This window comes from Choloepus didactylus, chromosome 3, assembly GCF_015220235.1.
Source record: "Choloepus didactylus isolate mChoDid1 chromosome 3, mChoDid1.pri, whole genome shotgun sequence".
In the NCBI taxonomy this organism is placed as follows: domain Eukaryota; kingdom Metazoa; phylum Chordata; class Mammalia; order Pilosa; family Megalonychidae; genus Choloepus; species Choloepus didactylus.
The window spans coordinates 55142720-55156914 of NC_051309.1; the positions used below are offsets into that span (position 1 = coordinate 55142720).

The 14195-nt window shown below is 31.6% G+C and overlaps 1 protein-coding gene across 24 annotated transcripts in view; it reads left to right on the forward strand.

Annotated features, from left to right (window-relative positions):
* Positions 1-14195, forward strand: part of FIP1L1 (factor interacting with PAPOLA and CPSF1) — a 98693-nt gene that overhangs the window by 46802 nt on the left and 37696 nt on the right. For 12 of the 24 annotated variants that reach the window (XM_037829825.1, XM_037829821.1, XM_037829811.1 and 9 more), the window contains 3 exons: positions 750-843; positions 2489-2645; positions 12744-12770. In XM_037829825.1, coding sequence (XP_037685753.1) covers positions 750-843; positions 2489-2645; positions 12744-12770 — 278 coding nt within the window. The remainder of the gene's footprint in view (positions 1-749; positions 844-2488; positions 2646-12743; positions 12771-14195) is intronic. The other 12 variants (XM_037829824.1, XM_037829822.1, XM_037829820.1 and 9 more) reach the window with 1 other exon arrangement.

A 14195-nucleotide genomic window follows, 5' to 3' on the forward strand; every position in this document is an offset into this window, starting at 1 on the left:
TCATCACCTAAATCAATCCCTGACACCTTCATTAGCACACACACAAAAATAACAAGAATAATAATTAGAGTGAAAAAGAGCAATTGAAGTAAAAAAGAACACTGGGTACCTTTGTCTGTTTGTTTCCATCCCCTATTTTTCTACTCATCCATCCATAAACTAGACAAAGTGCAGTGTGGTCCTTATGGCTTTCCCAATCCCATTGTCACCCCTCATAAGCTACAATTTTATACAACTGTCTTCGAGATTCATGGGTTCTGGGTTGTAGTTTGATAGTTTCTCCATGGTTTCTAATGCTCAAAATATGTCTCTAAGGAAAATAGCCCCTGTCTATCAAATAAGCATTATTTCTTTTCAAGCGTTTTTGGAGAATTTAAGTTTCTGTAATAGAATTATGTAATATGTTATAATTGTTGTAACCAATACATTTTATTTCCATCTGTCTTGCATTTGCTACCTGATTCAATTCCATGAAGACGAATTCAGTTAGAAATTGTTTAATAAAAACAGTAAATTTAGAAAAACTATAAAATACTTACAGTTTAATATTTTGATCATTGTTAGGTGTTCTAGCTACTTTCTGACAGTACAAAATAGCGAGTTCTAATAATTCAGTTTTTAAGGTATGTTGCCATCTGCTTTTAAAGTACATTGCAGACAGTTTTAGATTTAATTTTTCACGTAGATTTTTATTATTTTTCAAACATCTGATTAGATGAAACTGAACTGATTCAATTTTTATGTTACAGAAGATTACCAGGAGCGATTGATGTTATTGGTCAGACTATAACCATCAGCAGAGTAGAAGGAAGACGACGGGCAAATGAAAACAGCAACATACAGGTTTAGTATTTAAAAATCAACATTTTTTTCCTAACTGAAGGTTTACATCCATGTTCTAAAATTCACTCAGTAAATATTCATGGTACTATGCTATGTGACAGATACTCTGGTTGCTACAAAGAGATTTAAAATATTGGTCCAATCACCTGTATTTGTTACAAATGCTTTTTCCTTTAGATTTTTTTTTCCATGTTATAAAAATATTATATATAGGTACATTGAAAACAAAATTGGAAAATATAGGACAGGTTTAGAGAAGAAAATAAAAATCCATAATTCTACCATCTAAAGATAATGACTCTTAACATTCTGGTGCATCTCTTCGTCACAAAGAAAGATTTGGGATACTGTTTTGATTATATTTTTGTGTATCTGTTTTCAACATTTCCCATATTGAAAATATGACTTAAAATCTCATGATAGCTTCGCTGTATGTATATACCATAATTTATTTAATGTTTTATTTCTGAGGGAAGTAGATTTTCCTTTCAAGTGAAAGATGAAAAGAGCTGAATTAGAGTGACATGGATAATTCAAGTTAGAATTTGAGTTACTGAGATTTTCAATTACTCACCTTGGCCACACTTTTTCAATGTTTTTTCCCTTTCTCTAAGTATTTTTTTTAATTCAGCTTTATTGAGATATATTCACGTACTCTACAATCTCCACAGTGTACAATCAATTGTTCACAGTGCTGTCGTACAGTTGTGCATTCATCTCTAAGTATTTTTAAAAATGTTCAAAATGTTTTGAACATGTTTTTAATAAATTGGTCATGTAAAGTGTTATTTTTGGCATCTAAAAATATAAATCATTAAAATGCCATCATTTCCTAAAATAATTCTGTATTCTACCTTAAGAAATTGCTTATCACCATAAACCTTATAAAAATTAATGTACTTAAGTATAGTAAAAGTTAATGAAAGGGGAATTATATGTTTAAATAATATGTTTTGGTAGCAAGAATTTGAGAAGTATAAACCAATACATGACATTATGTTAACTGTTTTCCAAACTTGTTGGCACATTGGAATCACACAGGGAGCTTTTCAGAAGTCCAAATTCCTAGGTACCACTTTCCTTGCTGTTTTATTTCAGTAAATTTGGGTTGCTGCTTATGCTGCTTACCCTGATCACATGAGACTTATCACATGAGACTTATCACATGAAAAACATATTTATATATCTTGCTGTTTGTTACTTGCAGCCTCTTTATGCATGCCTTACAGTCTCAAAGTTTGCAACCTGGTGATAAAGGGCTCTGGTTTGGCTCTGCTGCCATTGACTTTCTTAATGCTAGTCTCTATAATTAATGATTACATTGCCTTAGTTTGAATACTTTGTTAGGTAACAAAGATAACATTCATTACATTGTATTTAAGAAATAGTTGTTTCTTATTTAGAATGTTATTGCTTGATTCTTTCTTAAGAATATAAATATTTTAAAAGATGTGTGTGTCACAAACACACAGAAACATTACTCTCCCTAAATAAATATATATGTGTATAAAACTATCTTTTACTTTTTTTCTTGGTTTAAGTGAAATTAATTTACTTAAATTTAATTTCTTAAATAAGAATGTTTAATCATAAATAAGAAAATGTACTTATCTTTTTAAATTAATTAACTGTGTATTTATTTTAGGTTCTTTCTGAAAGATCTGCTACTGAAGTAGACAACAATTTTAGCAAACCACCTCCGTTTTTCCCTCCAGGAGCGCCTCCTACCCATCTTCCACCACCTCCATTTCTTCCACCTCCTCCAACTGTCAGCACTGCTCCACCTCTGATTCCACCACCAGGTAAATAGTAGATAAGACACTTGATTTTTAAAAGAAAAATGTTTCTTTTATTTTGGATTTATAATTAAAATATATATCTGAAAATAAGGTCTTCATTGTATTGCGTTAAAAATAGTAAATATAATACTTATTGAGTCTTGAACAGATTCACAATGAAACAGATATGTGCTTTGCTATTTCAGCATAGCAGAGACAATAAACAGAAGAATGTAACGATAATAAAATTGTGATCCAAAAACATAGTAGTGAGCCCTAAAGTTGCTAATAGTTTATATATAAATTCCTATTGAATTGTAAACCATATGTTAACTTGTTTTGAAAAAAATTTTAAAGACACTTTTATAATTGAAATAGGTCAAAAAATTATATCCTGTGAAGAGACTGAAACTAAAAATACCAGTCTACTTTTTCCTCCTTTTTATATTGATTTCCTTTTAGGACACAGGTACCTGGTATTTCCTTTTTTAAACAAAACAGAAAGTTGATGTAAATTTTTACCATATTTTTAGCTACCTTTTGATTATCTTTAAAAGTAAGTCAGTGGTAATAGAGATCAAAACTTTTAGAAATAATCCCAAATTTTCATTTTTATTTTTATTTTTACTTTCAACTTTTCATCCTGTCTTTTCTTATTTTTTTCCCAATAGGCTTTCAATATTTATCCCCTTTAACCACTTTTTTAATGAAACTAACAAGATTGATTGAGTTTATAATTACTTTCTTCCAAGGGAAAATGCCAGCAATAAATGATAATATGATTATGTGAGATTAATATTAAGAAACTGGTTGCTTGTCCTCATCAGAACTACACATGAGATGTGTTAGGGTTTGCTTTCTATTAGTAAAATTAATTTATACTAAATTGCCATGTACTCTCACTTTGCATTTGCAAAATTTAAGGTGTCAGGTGCCAGTTGTTCTCAGAGAACAGTGCTAAATAAAAGATCTATGTAATCCTTCCCTAACATATACATCCTTGGCCTCTGAATGTCAGCTGCTGCCTCTGCCCCCATCTACAATACCTTTGATTTCCTCGCACTGTCTACCCTACCTTTAATGAAAGTTAAAAAAAAAAAAGATTATGAAAAATGACTCAGGGCTTTTGGAGACTTTGTTTCAAAAATAGAGGGAAAAAAAACTGGAATAGGTTAGGCTGGTGCTTACTCCAAACAATATTGTTTCTAATGTTTAATGAAGTTCTTGTTCAAACAACTGAATTGAGCACAAATCATTCATACATTGGGATTGAATCCATGATTCTTGGCTCTTTGATATGCTGAGAATTAACTAAATGAACTGGGAAAAGTAGTGAAGGGTATATGTGATCCTAAATGAGTCCTTTATCCTCTGAAAAAGAGTTAAATAAAATGTAGAAATAGTTAATGTTTTAACATACTTGATTTAATGAGACTGAAAGATCAATAGAGTAATGTTCCTTATATTGAATTGCTTTGTGATCTCATTTAAATTTCATTGGTACCGAAGGGTGATTTTAAAGAATTTTCTTATTGACCTAGCTGATAGAGTATACACCAAATAGCTAACATTTTATATATATTCAACCCTAGCTGTCTATTAAAGTAAGTAGAAGGGAGGTGATATTAACTAAAAATGAACAAATATTTCACTGGTTTAAAAACATGCAGAATCTCTGTAGGATATTGCTGATACAGCGTAATTGTGTAGAAGTTTACTTTTTTCAAAATGATAAAATTACTCCATCTTTTTGCCATGTAAGAAATATCAAGACAACAAATTTTTAAATGTTAGGTTATTGGTGGCATTATTATATACAGTACCACTGATTCTTTTTCAGTTGGTTAATCTGTTTATCTCTTTTATGTTAAATTTTACCCATCTGCTTTCCATATTTTAAATATCTGTCCATTTTTCCTTTGATGCTTATTCTTCAGTTAATTTCTATGTTGTCCTGTCATGTCAGCATTTAAGGAATCCAATTAATTCTAATACTGATTTAAGCAGTATTTAACTGGCATATTTGCTAAGAGAAGGAATTGCAATTTATATTTAAACCAAATATTGATAATTTGAGACCATCTGAATTATTCCTTATTTGTGCTACGTTGTGAACTGTTGGGCAGAGAATAGCTACGTTTTGTCCATTCTTGTTTCCACACTGTGCTAGTTACACTGTCTTGTGTATACTTGACGACCCCTAAATGTGTTAGCTAAATTAACAATATGTTTATTTAGCCATAAAGCTGGAGGTCATTTTGAGATTGACAATTTATATAGGTACTTATGAATCAGAAGGGACACTAGCTCTAAACATCTGTAGACTGCTGAAATTCACCACCTGAATGATGGCCCTGCTTAAAGCAATGTTTTCAGTTATGAATTACCGCAGAATCACATGATTACAGTATGTTCTATAGAGGAGTTTGTAGTGATTTAAAGCACCTTAAGAATCACAAGCAGATAATGCAACATATGGCTCAGGATTCTCTTTGTAAGTATTGCATTAAAAAAGTACCCTGTTTTTCATGGAGAAACTTGGGTTTTCTTTTTTTCTTTGTGAAATACTTTAGGGAAAAATTGAGAATTGGTTTAAGTGTATTTTAATGTTGCCTTTGTTAATATTAGCTTGCTAATGTATATGTTTTTAAGATTAAAGTCTTACATTATGATGGGACAAAGATAATAATAATACCATGCTTCTATTTTGCGGTGCTACCAGTTTTTTCAGAAATATGGTGACCATACATCCAGATTCGCCTGAAACAGTCCTAGTTTATATCTTATCCCAGCATAATTATTAAGAGTCCCCATTTTACTCTCAGAAATGTCCCAGTTTGGAGGATAAAATTTATGGTCATCTATACTTGGAGAGACACAGACATGGCTCCTTGCATAAGTAATTAACTCCTTAACAATGATGAGGTGATATTGACAACTGTCTTCTAAGGGACTTTTACTGTTGAATGAATAGTTGGCAGAAGAAAGTTGCCCTTTCTCCTCTCCTTCCAAGCACACATCTACAAACATGTATGAAATGATGTTAGTAACACAGAAAAGACAGTATTTCTGGCTGCACTGTCTTTGTATGAAGAGTAGAAGAGATTGTGAATTAGAGAATATAACCAAGATGTTAGGGACGTCTTGTCCTAAATCAGTGTCTGACTACTGAATTAGCTTTTTAAAATGGAAAAATATGTAACGTGATTCTTTCTGGCTCTATTTATAGTAGCTTGAAAACAAGTATCTGTTCACCAAAGACTTCTGTAATTTTCAGAGAATCTCATATTTTCATTTTCTATGAAAAAGATAGTTTTTATTTAAGTCTTTTCAGGAATATAGTAATATGATTTCATGCATTTACTGAATAATAATAAAATAATAGTTTATACTTAACTGAATAATTACATGCCAGGGACTATTCTAAGCACATTCCATGTATTAACTCATTTTATTCTGGAACAACTTCTTAAGTAGATACTACTATTTTAACTTTACAAACAAGGAAACTAGTACTTAAGTAACTGAAGTAACAGCCAGAAAGTAGCAGAACCAGAATTCTAACCCAAGCAGTCTGGTCCAAAGCATATTTTTTAACTAATGACATTGAAGTAAATGATAACCTGTCAAGAAAACTGTTATTGGATTCTTTGTACTCATCCCAATAACAGGTTTTAAAAGCCTTAAAAAAATTTAAGTATTCCCTCATACTGAAGTTTATGCATATATGTTTATGGGTAGGGAATTGATGAGAGAGGTTGTAAAGAGCCGCAGTCAGATTATTTTAAAAAATCCAGTTAAGGTGTTACTATTTTCCTGATTTCTTTAAGAAGTCTTATGTTTAACTGAATAAACTAGTGTTTAAGTACTTGTTATTGGAAGAAAAAATGGTAAAATTTGTAGGAATGATGTCATAGAGTAGATGATTTTGTTTTTTTAAAATAAAAGAACTTAATTGTGAATAAATTTTGTGAATAAACTTTTTTTTTTAAACTATGCTCATCCTTGGTATGTTAGGTTTTATTTTGGTCTTAAATTAGGATTGTAAATGTTGACTTACTTTACTTTAATGTTATCGTATTTTATCTTTGTTTTTTCATAATGGAGTTTATTGAAGATGAGAGATTCAATTTAACTCATTTTCATTAAGGCTCATGTAATTATGGTTCTATAGCATGTGGGAACAATTGAAATCTGGCCCCAGAATAGAATTCTAAGTTGCAGAAGGCTCTTTGCTTTACTGAGACATAGCACAACTAGTCTGGACCGTGTATGTAACAAGGCATCCCTGCTTTTAAAGTTGGATACGGGAATTAGGTGTTTATCTAGATTTCAAATGTATAAGATTCTGCCATTTAAATCAGTTATCTTACTAGTCATCTAGTACCACTAACTGTATGGATTTAAAAATGTTGTTCATTGCTTAAATATCTTGATTTTTAGTTAAGTGATAAATGGGGGAAACAACTCACATCTGGTGTCTCAGCATTTCCTTTAAGGCTTTCATTCTCTTCAGATTGTTTTTCTATAAGCAGTCTGGTTCTATTAGCACAATGGTTCTCAAACTTCTTGGACACAGGACCCTTTACACCCTTAAAAATTATTGTGGACCACAAGGCCTTCAGTGTTTATGTGTGTTATAGCTATCAATTTTTGTTATAAAATTAAAACTGAGAAGTTTAAATGTTTGTTTAAAAACACTCATAATAAATACATTTATATGTTAATATAAAAACATTATTTATGAAAAATAACTATTTTTCTAGAATAACAAAAAGTATTTAGTGAGAAGAAGGGCCTTGTTTAACGTTTTTGCAAATCTCTTTACTATCTGTCTCCCCTGAGAGAAAAAAGTTCACTTCTCATCGTTTTTGCATTGAATCTGTTGTGCTATCACCTGCCGTGTAACCCTCTAGAGAAACTCCTCTATATACTTATAAGACAATGACAGTGAAAAAGACAAATGACATCTTAGTATTTTTATTTTTGTGAAAGTGGTTTTGACTTGCAGATTTCCCTGAAAGAGTCTCAGGGACCTAAGGAATATCCAGATGATACTTTGAGAACTCATGCTTGAACAGAAGCATGGCTTTGTACGGGATGAAAATTAATAGCCCTCTTGAAGTACTGTAATTTTGTTCATCTAATTGAAAAGCTTTTTATGAGTAGAATATTCATTAAGCTGATTTTATAGTTCCATGAAGATTTTTGGTCTTAACCAGTAGGTTTATGACAGATTTGTTTTTTTTTTTTTTTTCATTGTTTCAAGTAAATGTTGGAAAATAACCATTAATAATGGCTTTGGTTTTGACTCATGTTGGCCCATATAATTGTGTTGCTGCCAATTCTGTCATAAAAGCCATGTCAGAAATAGAATCTGCCATCCCTATTGGGTTTTTAAGTGCTTAGAAAACATGATTGTTGTCTCATATTAACTGATACTATTTGCCAGAAAATGTAAGCATCTCAGAAATCCTTTGAAAAAGAGTTCCTTGAAGTTCTTGAGAACTATACGTACTTTCTTTTTTATTGTGTTTTTTCTGTATTTAAAAAAATCACAACCTATCAGTGTTTTCAGTAAACTCAAAATAGGAAATAATGCTAGTTGTGTATAATAAATAACATTTTCAGTGCAACAAAAATTAATTTAAATGCAAATTTAATAGCAGTTAAGAGTTTCTTTAAGATGTTGAATTTTGAATGTTCTTTTGTCCCATGGATGCTCCCCTTCTAATAGTTATATTTTTAATACTCTAGAAGCTGCATTTTCTTAGAGTCTATTAATTGTTTAATCTCTGCCTTTTGTTTGTACTGTTGTTCCAGTCATTTTATGATTCTATGTAAGCTGATAGAGGTCAATTCTTTTACAAGTTCTCTTTAAATATTCAAGTTCTCAGTATAAAAATATTCACATTTTGATTAAAGATGTTTTAGAGAATTTTTGTTTTTGGTAGGCCTTAGATTATTTTATAAATTAGAGGATTCAGATATCCTAATAAGGATATAATAAATGGTTTGTCCATTTTATAGTTAGTCTAAAATGATCTTTCAGGTATGAAATAAAAAGTAAAACTTTTTAGTTGCTTTAGGTTTTGTGACCATAGCACATTTTTAGCACATTTTTTTCATTAAAATTACTTTCATTCTTTTTTGCACCTTGTTAAAGTGAAAGAAGAAAAAATTATTCATTTTACTTTATTTAGAAATAGTTTTGGAATATTCTGCCTTCTGTGTTTATTTTTTTAAAGGGTCGATGGTAAATGACATATTTGTGTGTGTGTGTGTGTGTGTGTATGTGTGTGTGTGTAATTTGAAAAACACCAATTCATAGAAAAGCATTTCTGGCAGAGGGTGATATGTAAAGATTTTTATAAACCTTATGTTTTTGTACTCAGTTTCTTTATGTAAAACTTACCTCTGAGCTTGATGACTTTGAAGTAGAAATTTGTCAGACTTAAAGAAAGTGGTCAGGCCTATCTATTCCTAACAATAGGACTGATGAAATTTGGGAGTTAATTGTTAGAAATATTTGAAAACATAGTTCACATAATTTCTGCCAAGTTTTTTCTTTCCTTTGAACTTAGTAGAGAAAAGATAGTTGGTTATTGTATGTCTTAATTGTCTATTGCTACGTAACAAATGACTGCAAGATGTCGTGGCTTGAAACAGCATAGATTATTTTAACAATTTCTGTAAATCAGGAATCTGGACACCCTTTAGCTGGCTCCCCTGCTTCAAGATCTTACAGATCTCACAGTCATCTTAAAGGTTTGACTGAGGGAAGTATGTACTTCCAAGCTTATTCCCTGTTTGTTGGAACGATTCAGTTCCTCCTGGCTTGTTGGACTGAGGCTTTGCTCAGTTCTTGCCATGTGGGCCTCTTCCATTATGGCAGCTGGTGTCACAAAAGTGTCACATTGAAAGCAAGAGAGGGTGTCAGCAACATGGAAGTCACAGTCTTTCATAATCTAACCACAGAAATGGCATCCCTTCATTTTTGCTGTGTTTCATTTGTTAGAAATAAGTCACTAGGTCCAGCCTGCACACTTAAGGGGAGGATGTGAATACCAGAGATACATGAAGACACCAGTACCAGGAGACAGGATCATTGGGAGCCATGTCAGAAGCTGCCTATGACATAACTTTTTTTTTGCCCTAGTTATACAAATAACAATGGAATACATTGAGAGTAAGTTCATTGACTGACGATCTTTACTAATTTTTTTTAAATTTCACAACACACTATTCATCATTTTTTTTTAATACAGGTAAATTCCTTTTAATGTGATACTGTATTTTCCTTGCCTTTTCTATTTCCTGAGTGTCACATATAGATGCTTCTGTTTGTTTTTCCATATAAATTTTGGATAGAGTTTATTTCCTCTTTGTTGAGTTACTTAGCAGTGCAATCAGGAGGGAAATTTAGAATCTAAGCCAGTGATTCTCAAAGTATAGTCCCTAGATCGGCAACATGATCATCTCCTAAGAATTAGATGATTAGGCCCCACCCCAGGCCCATTGAATCAGAAATTCTAGGGGGTGGGGCCCAGCAGGCAGTGTTCTAACAAACCATGGGTGATTCTGATGCACACTAAGGTTTCAGAACCACTGATCTGTACTCTTCTATTAGAGCTTGAATATTACTTTTCCAAAAATTTTGGCCAGTATTAGAAATCTTAGTTTATGCAAAGCTTTTCAGGAAAAAAAAAAACATATATCCTACTCATTTTAAGGATCAAGAATACAGAAAAGAAAGAAAATACTTGCTTTAGATTTTCTAGTCTTTGATAGTCAACATTGAGGGCCAGGAAGGTGAAGTGTTGAGGTATAAAGAAAAGGATTTTTGAGATGAATTTTCATTTCACTTCATTTTTCTGTTTTGTTAATAAAAGTCAAATACCAAATGAGTGATTTTTAGGTGAAATGATGTTGGCCTTACATAATATCAAGTAATAAACCTTTTCAGTTGCAATTTGAAAATACATCTGATCAAAATTGAAGAATTGATTCTGTAGTGCTTCACCAACATGTTTCAGTGAATATTTACCAGTAAAGTTTTGCACTGAAATGTCTTAGAAGAAGTGAAGGTCTCACAAGATGGGCCCTTTCTAGTCCCCGTGCCGCTTCTGATGTACAGATGTTGATTGAAAAGACATTTGTGTAGCACGATTTCTCTTTGATTGTGTTTTAATTCCTTCCAGCTGATTTTTAAATCTGTCTCATGAAGCTGTTGTAGTAAGCTTAAAATTAAAGGCAAACTATAATTTTAGCTACCTCCGTAGCATACATAATAATTTGGTCATATATCTTTTATTTTCATGTTTTGTGTGTCTCAACTTAAATGTTTTTTGAGGACTAAATTTTGAGGGGGCTGAATGGTAATTTCTTAGTTACTTTATGAATTCACATTTTAGTAAGCTGTAGTGAAGCACTAGGTGAAGTGATTTATGGTGCTCATGTATTCATTTAGGTGAAGTTACTAGGATTAATGGAAGCTTGATTTTGGTATAGTCCTTTAGCTTCTATACCTAAGACAATAATAATGTATTTAAATGTAAAAACTAGATCAAATAGTAAAGCCCAGTAGTGTTATCAAGCAATTCTATACTGTTCTAAAGAAAATAGTAGTAGATAAAAGTACTACTCCGATAGCAATAAATATTATGAACATTTGATATGCTTTGCCTTTCTTAATTTTCCATTTAGTTTGGCATCTGTGGGTCTCTGTTAGCTTGTATTGTTTGCTGGATTCTTTTAGTTTAGTTATTTAGGGAGTAGCATTGTAACCTCAGGATGGATGAGAATTGCCACTAATTGTGGGTTTAGTAGACTTGTGGAGGCCTAATGATTTTCGGATCATGATGGTTGCTTTATGTGTTTTTCAATTTTGCTGATTTTTCTAAGTTTAGCATATCTTTTTATGGCTTGGGTAGATAAGTCAGGTCCTTTAATCTCCATTTTAAGCCCAGTTGACTTAAGACGTTTTTAAATAAACCTTTTACTCTGGTAAAACAAGCACTTCAGAAAAATTTTAAATAAATTATTAGCAGATATTTCCATCAAGAAGAAAGCAATTGAAAGTGATTTTGTTTTTATTATTTTTTCCCATGTGTATGTAGTTAATGAAGTAGATTATTTTTTTCCTCTTTTGGACTATTTTAAGATAGGATTCAGTAAAACATCTAATTGTGTTGAAGTTATTTATGGTATAAAACTTTTCATGAAAAAGTTGTTTTTAAAAATTTTTTCTATTTTCCTACTTTGAAATCTGTTGATTTTCTTCAGCTAAAAGTTGTTACAATTTGCATGCTACATAAATTTAAAATGCTGGATTTAATTTTAGTGCTTAATAAACATGTATAAAAATTTTCACATTAGGGTTATGGGCACATTTGACTAATGTAAATTGAGAATATTTACACATAGTTTATTTCTTAAAGTTTATAATGTGTGCAAACAATTAAGGGTGGAGCCATTCAAATTGACACCTGTACAAGTAAGTTTCCACATTTATCTTAATGTGCCCTGAGGGTGTCTATGTACATGAATTGGCTATACCTTCTCTCTTCTTCCCCCAAATTAAGGGAAATATTAACTTTCTCCCACCTTTACCAGCTGCAGTAAAACAATCCAAATCTACATTTGAATGCCCCACAATATATTGACCTTTACAAAAGTAAGTGATAGCCATCATCTTCACGGTTACATTGATCTACCTGTGGTATTAAAGAAAGAGCCTACTGATCAATTTCCCTATTAAAATGTTAAAATATGAGTATATTTGTTGGAAATAAGATCAGACGTTGATCTGTTACTTTCATGGGGTTTGATATTTGTATCTGCACAAGCACATTTTCTACCTGATCTCTAACTTCATTTGTGATTATAAGTAGTGGGGTAAACCTTATATTATCAAGTTGTTAGCCTGTGTTTTTATCAGGGAAGTTGGATGCTATGCTTGAATTGTTGGTCCTCTGCAAGAAAACAGAATGATTCTCAAGTCATTAAGCCAGGTTAATGAGGACAGAGGTTTTATTTCAAAATTTGTTTTGGTGATGGCATAAATACATAACAGGTTATGAAATCCAATTACTATATTAAATTTCATCACTTGTTTTTTAGGTATTCCAATAACTGTACCACCTCCAGGTAAAACTTTTTTCATGTTTTCTCCATCATTGTTAATAAACATGAAATTTCAAGCTTACAGTTACAGGAGGGACAGTGTTGATGTGGATAGAATATGGACTAGGCTATTGGGATTCCAAGGTCCTATTTTCAGCTCTGCCTTTGCTTCATTCTAGTTTTGATTAAGACATTTAGTTTTCTTATGCTTGTCTTACCCATTTCTGTAGAAACAGATTCTGGGAAAATTCTCACCATACCAATTTGTGAAGAAAACAGTATAGGATGTAAAATATAATTTTTATGAAAAATGTTCTTCAGACTAATTAATTTTTTATATGGTAAAGCTACTAAAAGAGAAGAGAAAGATAATTTATCTTGACCTGATCATGACTTTTGACTTTTTTTCTGGCAACTCAATATCATGATAAAATATATTCTGAGCCAATACAGATGGGATTCACAACTGGTCGGTTGGTTGTTCTTAGAGTGGTGATTGATTGTTCATTCCTGTAAGGGTATGATCAGTAAGAGTTTATACCTGGCCCAGTGTTGTTTTTTACATTTTTGTCAGTTACATTTTTACATTGTGATAGCAAGTGTGCTTACTGAGTTCAGTGCTAAAAAACAAGGGGTATTATGAAGAGAATAAGAGGTGACATTGCTTGGAAGGGTTGGTCTAAATTCAAATTGACATTGATAAACAGAAATAGTGAAATTCTGATAACATAGAATAGTATACATATTTAGATGTGGGATAGAGACACTGATTGTGTGTGAATGTGGCTGAATAGAGACTTCCCAGAAAAAATCACAATGGAATTATTGGTATGGACTTTACAGTTAAAAAATTATTGTGGTTGTGAGGCTGTATAAAATAGGATCATGGACTATAGGACAAATGTGTAATTGCTAAACTTTTTACTTGTAAGATGTTTAAAAGAGGAGTTAAAGATCCTAAAACTGGGAACAGTAAAGATAAGCATAGTAAACTTAACAGTTTGAAGCAGGGCCAAAAATTTATTTAAATGGGTCTTTGAGAAGGATTAAGAGAATTGTGTTTCATTTTTTACATAGTATTTTAAAAAGGAGGTTTTAGTGGAGGTGTTTTCAAATATATCAGGGTTATAGAGACTATGACAGTAGAATGCTTCTTGTTCTCATTCAGGACAGCATATGAATTGTAGTATGAAAGATTTATTTTGTATTAATATAATACATTTCCTAATAGTGAGGATTGTTAAAACTTGGAAGGAATTGGCATCGTAAGTTGTGGAATCTCCATATCTAGAGGTCTTAAAGTCTTTTGGTGGGATACTTTATTGCCTAACTGAATTTGAAAGTACAGAGTAGATTAATTGTTAATGTCCCTTTTAGCCCTGTTATTCTGTGGTATTTTATTTAGCTATTGAGAATTATTGGGTATGCAGACCTCAAGATAAAAAGATG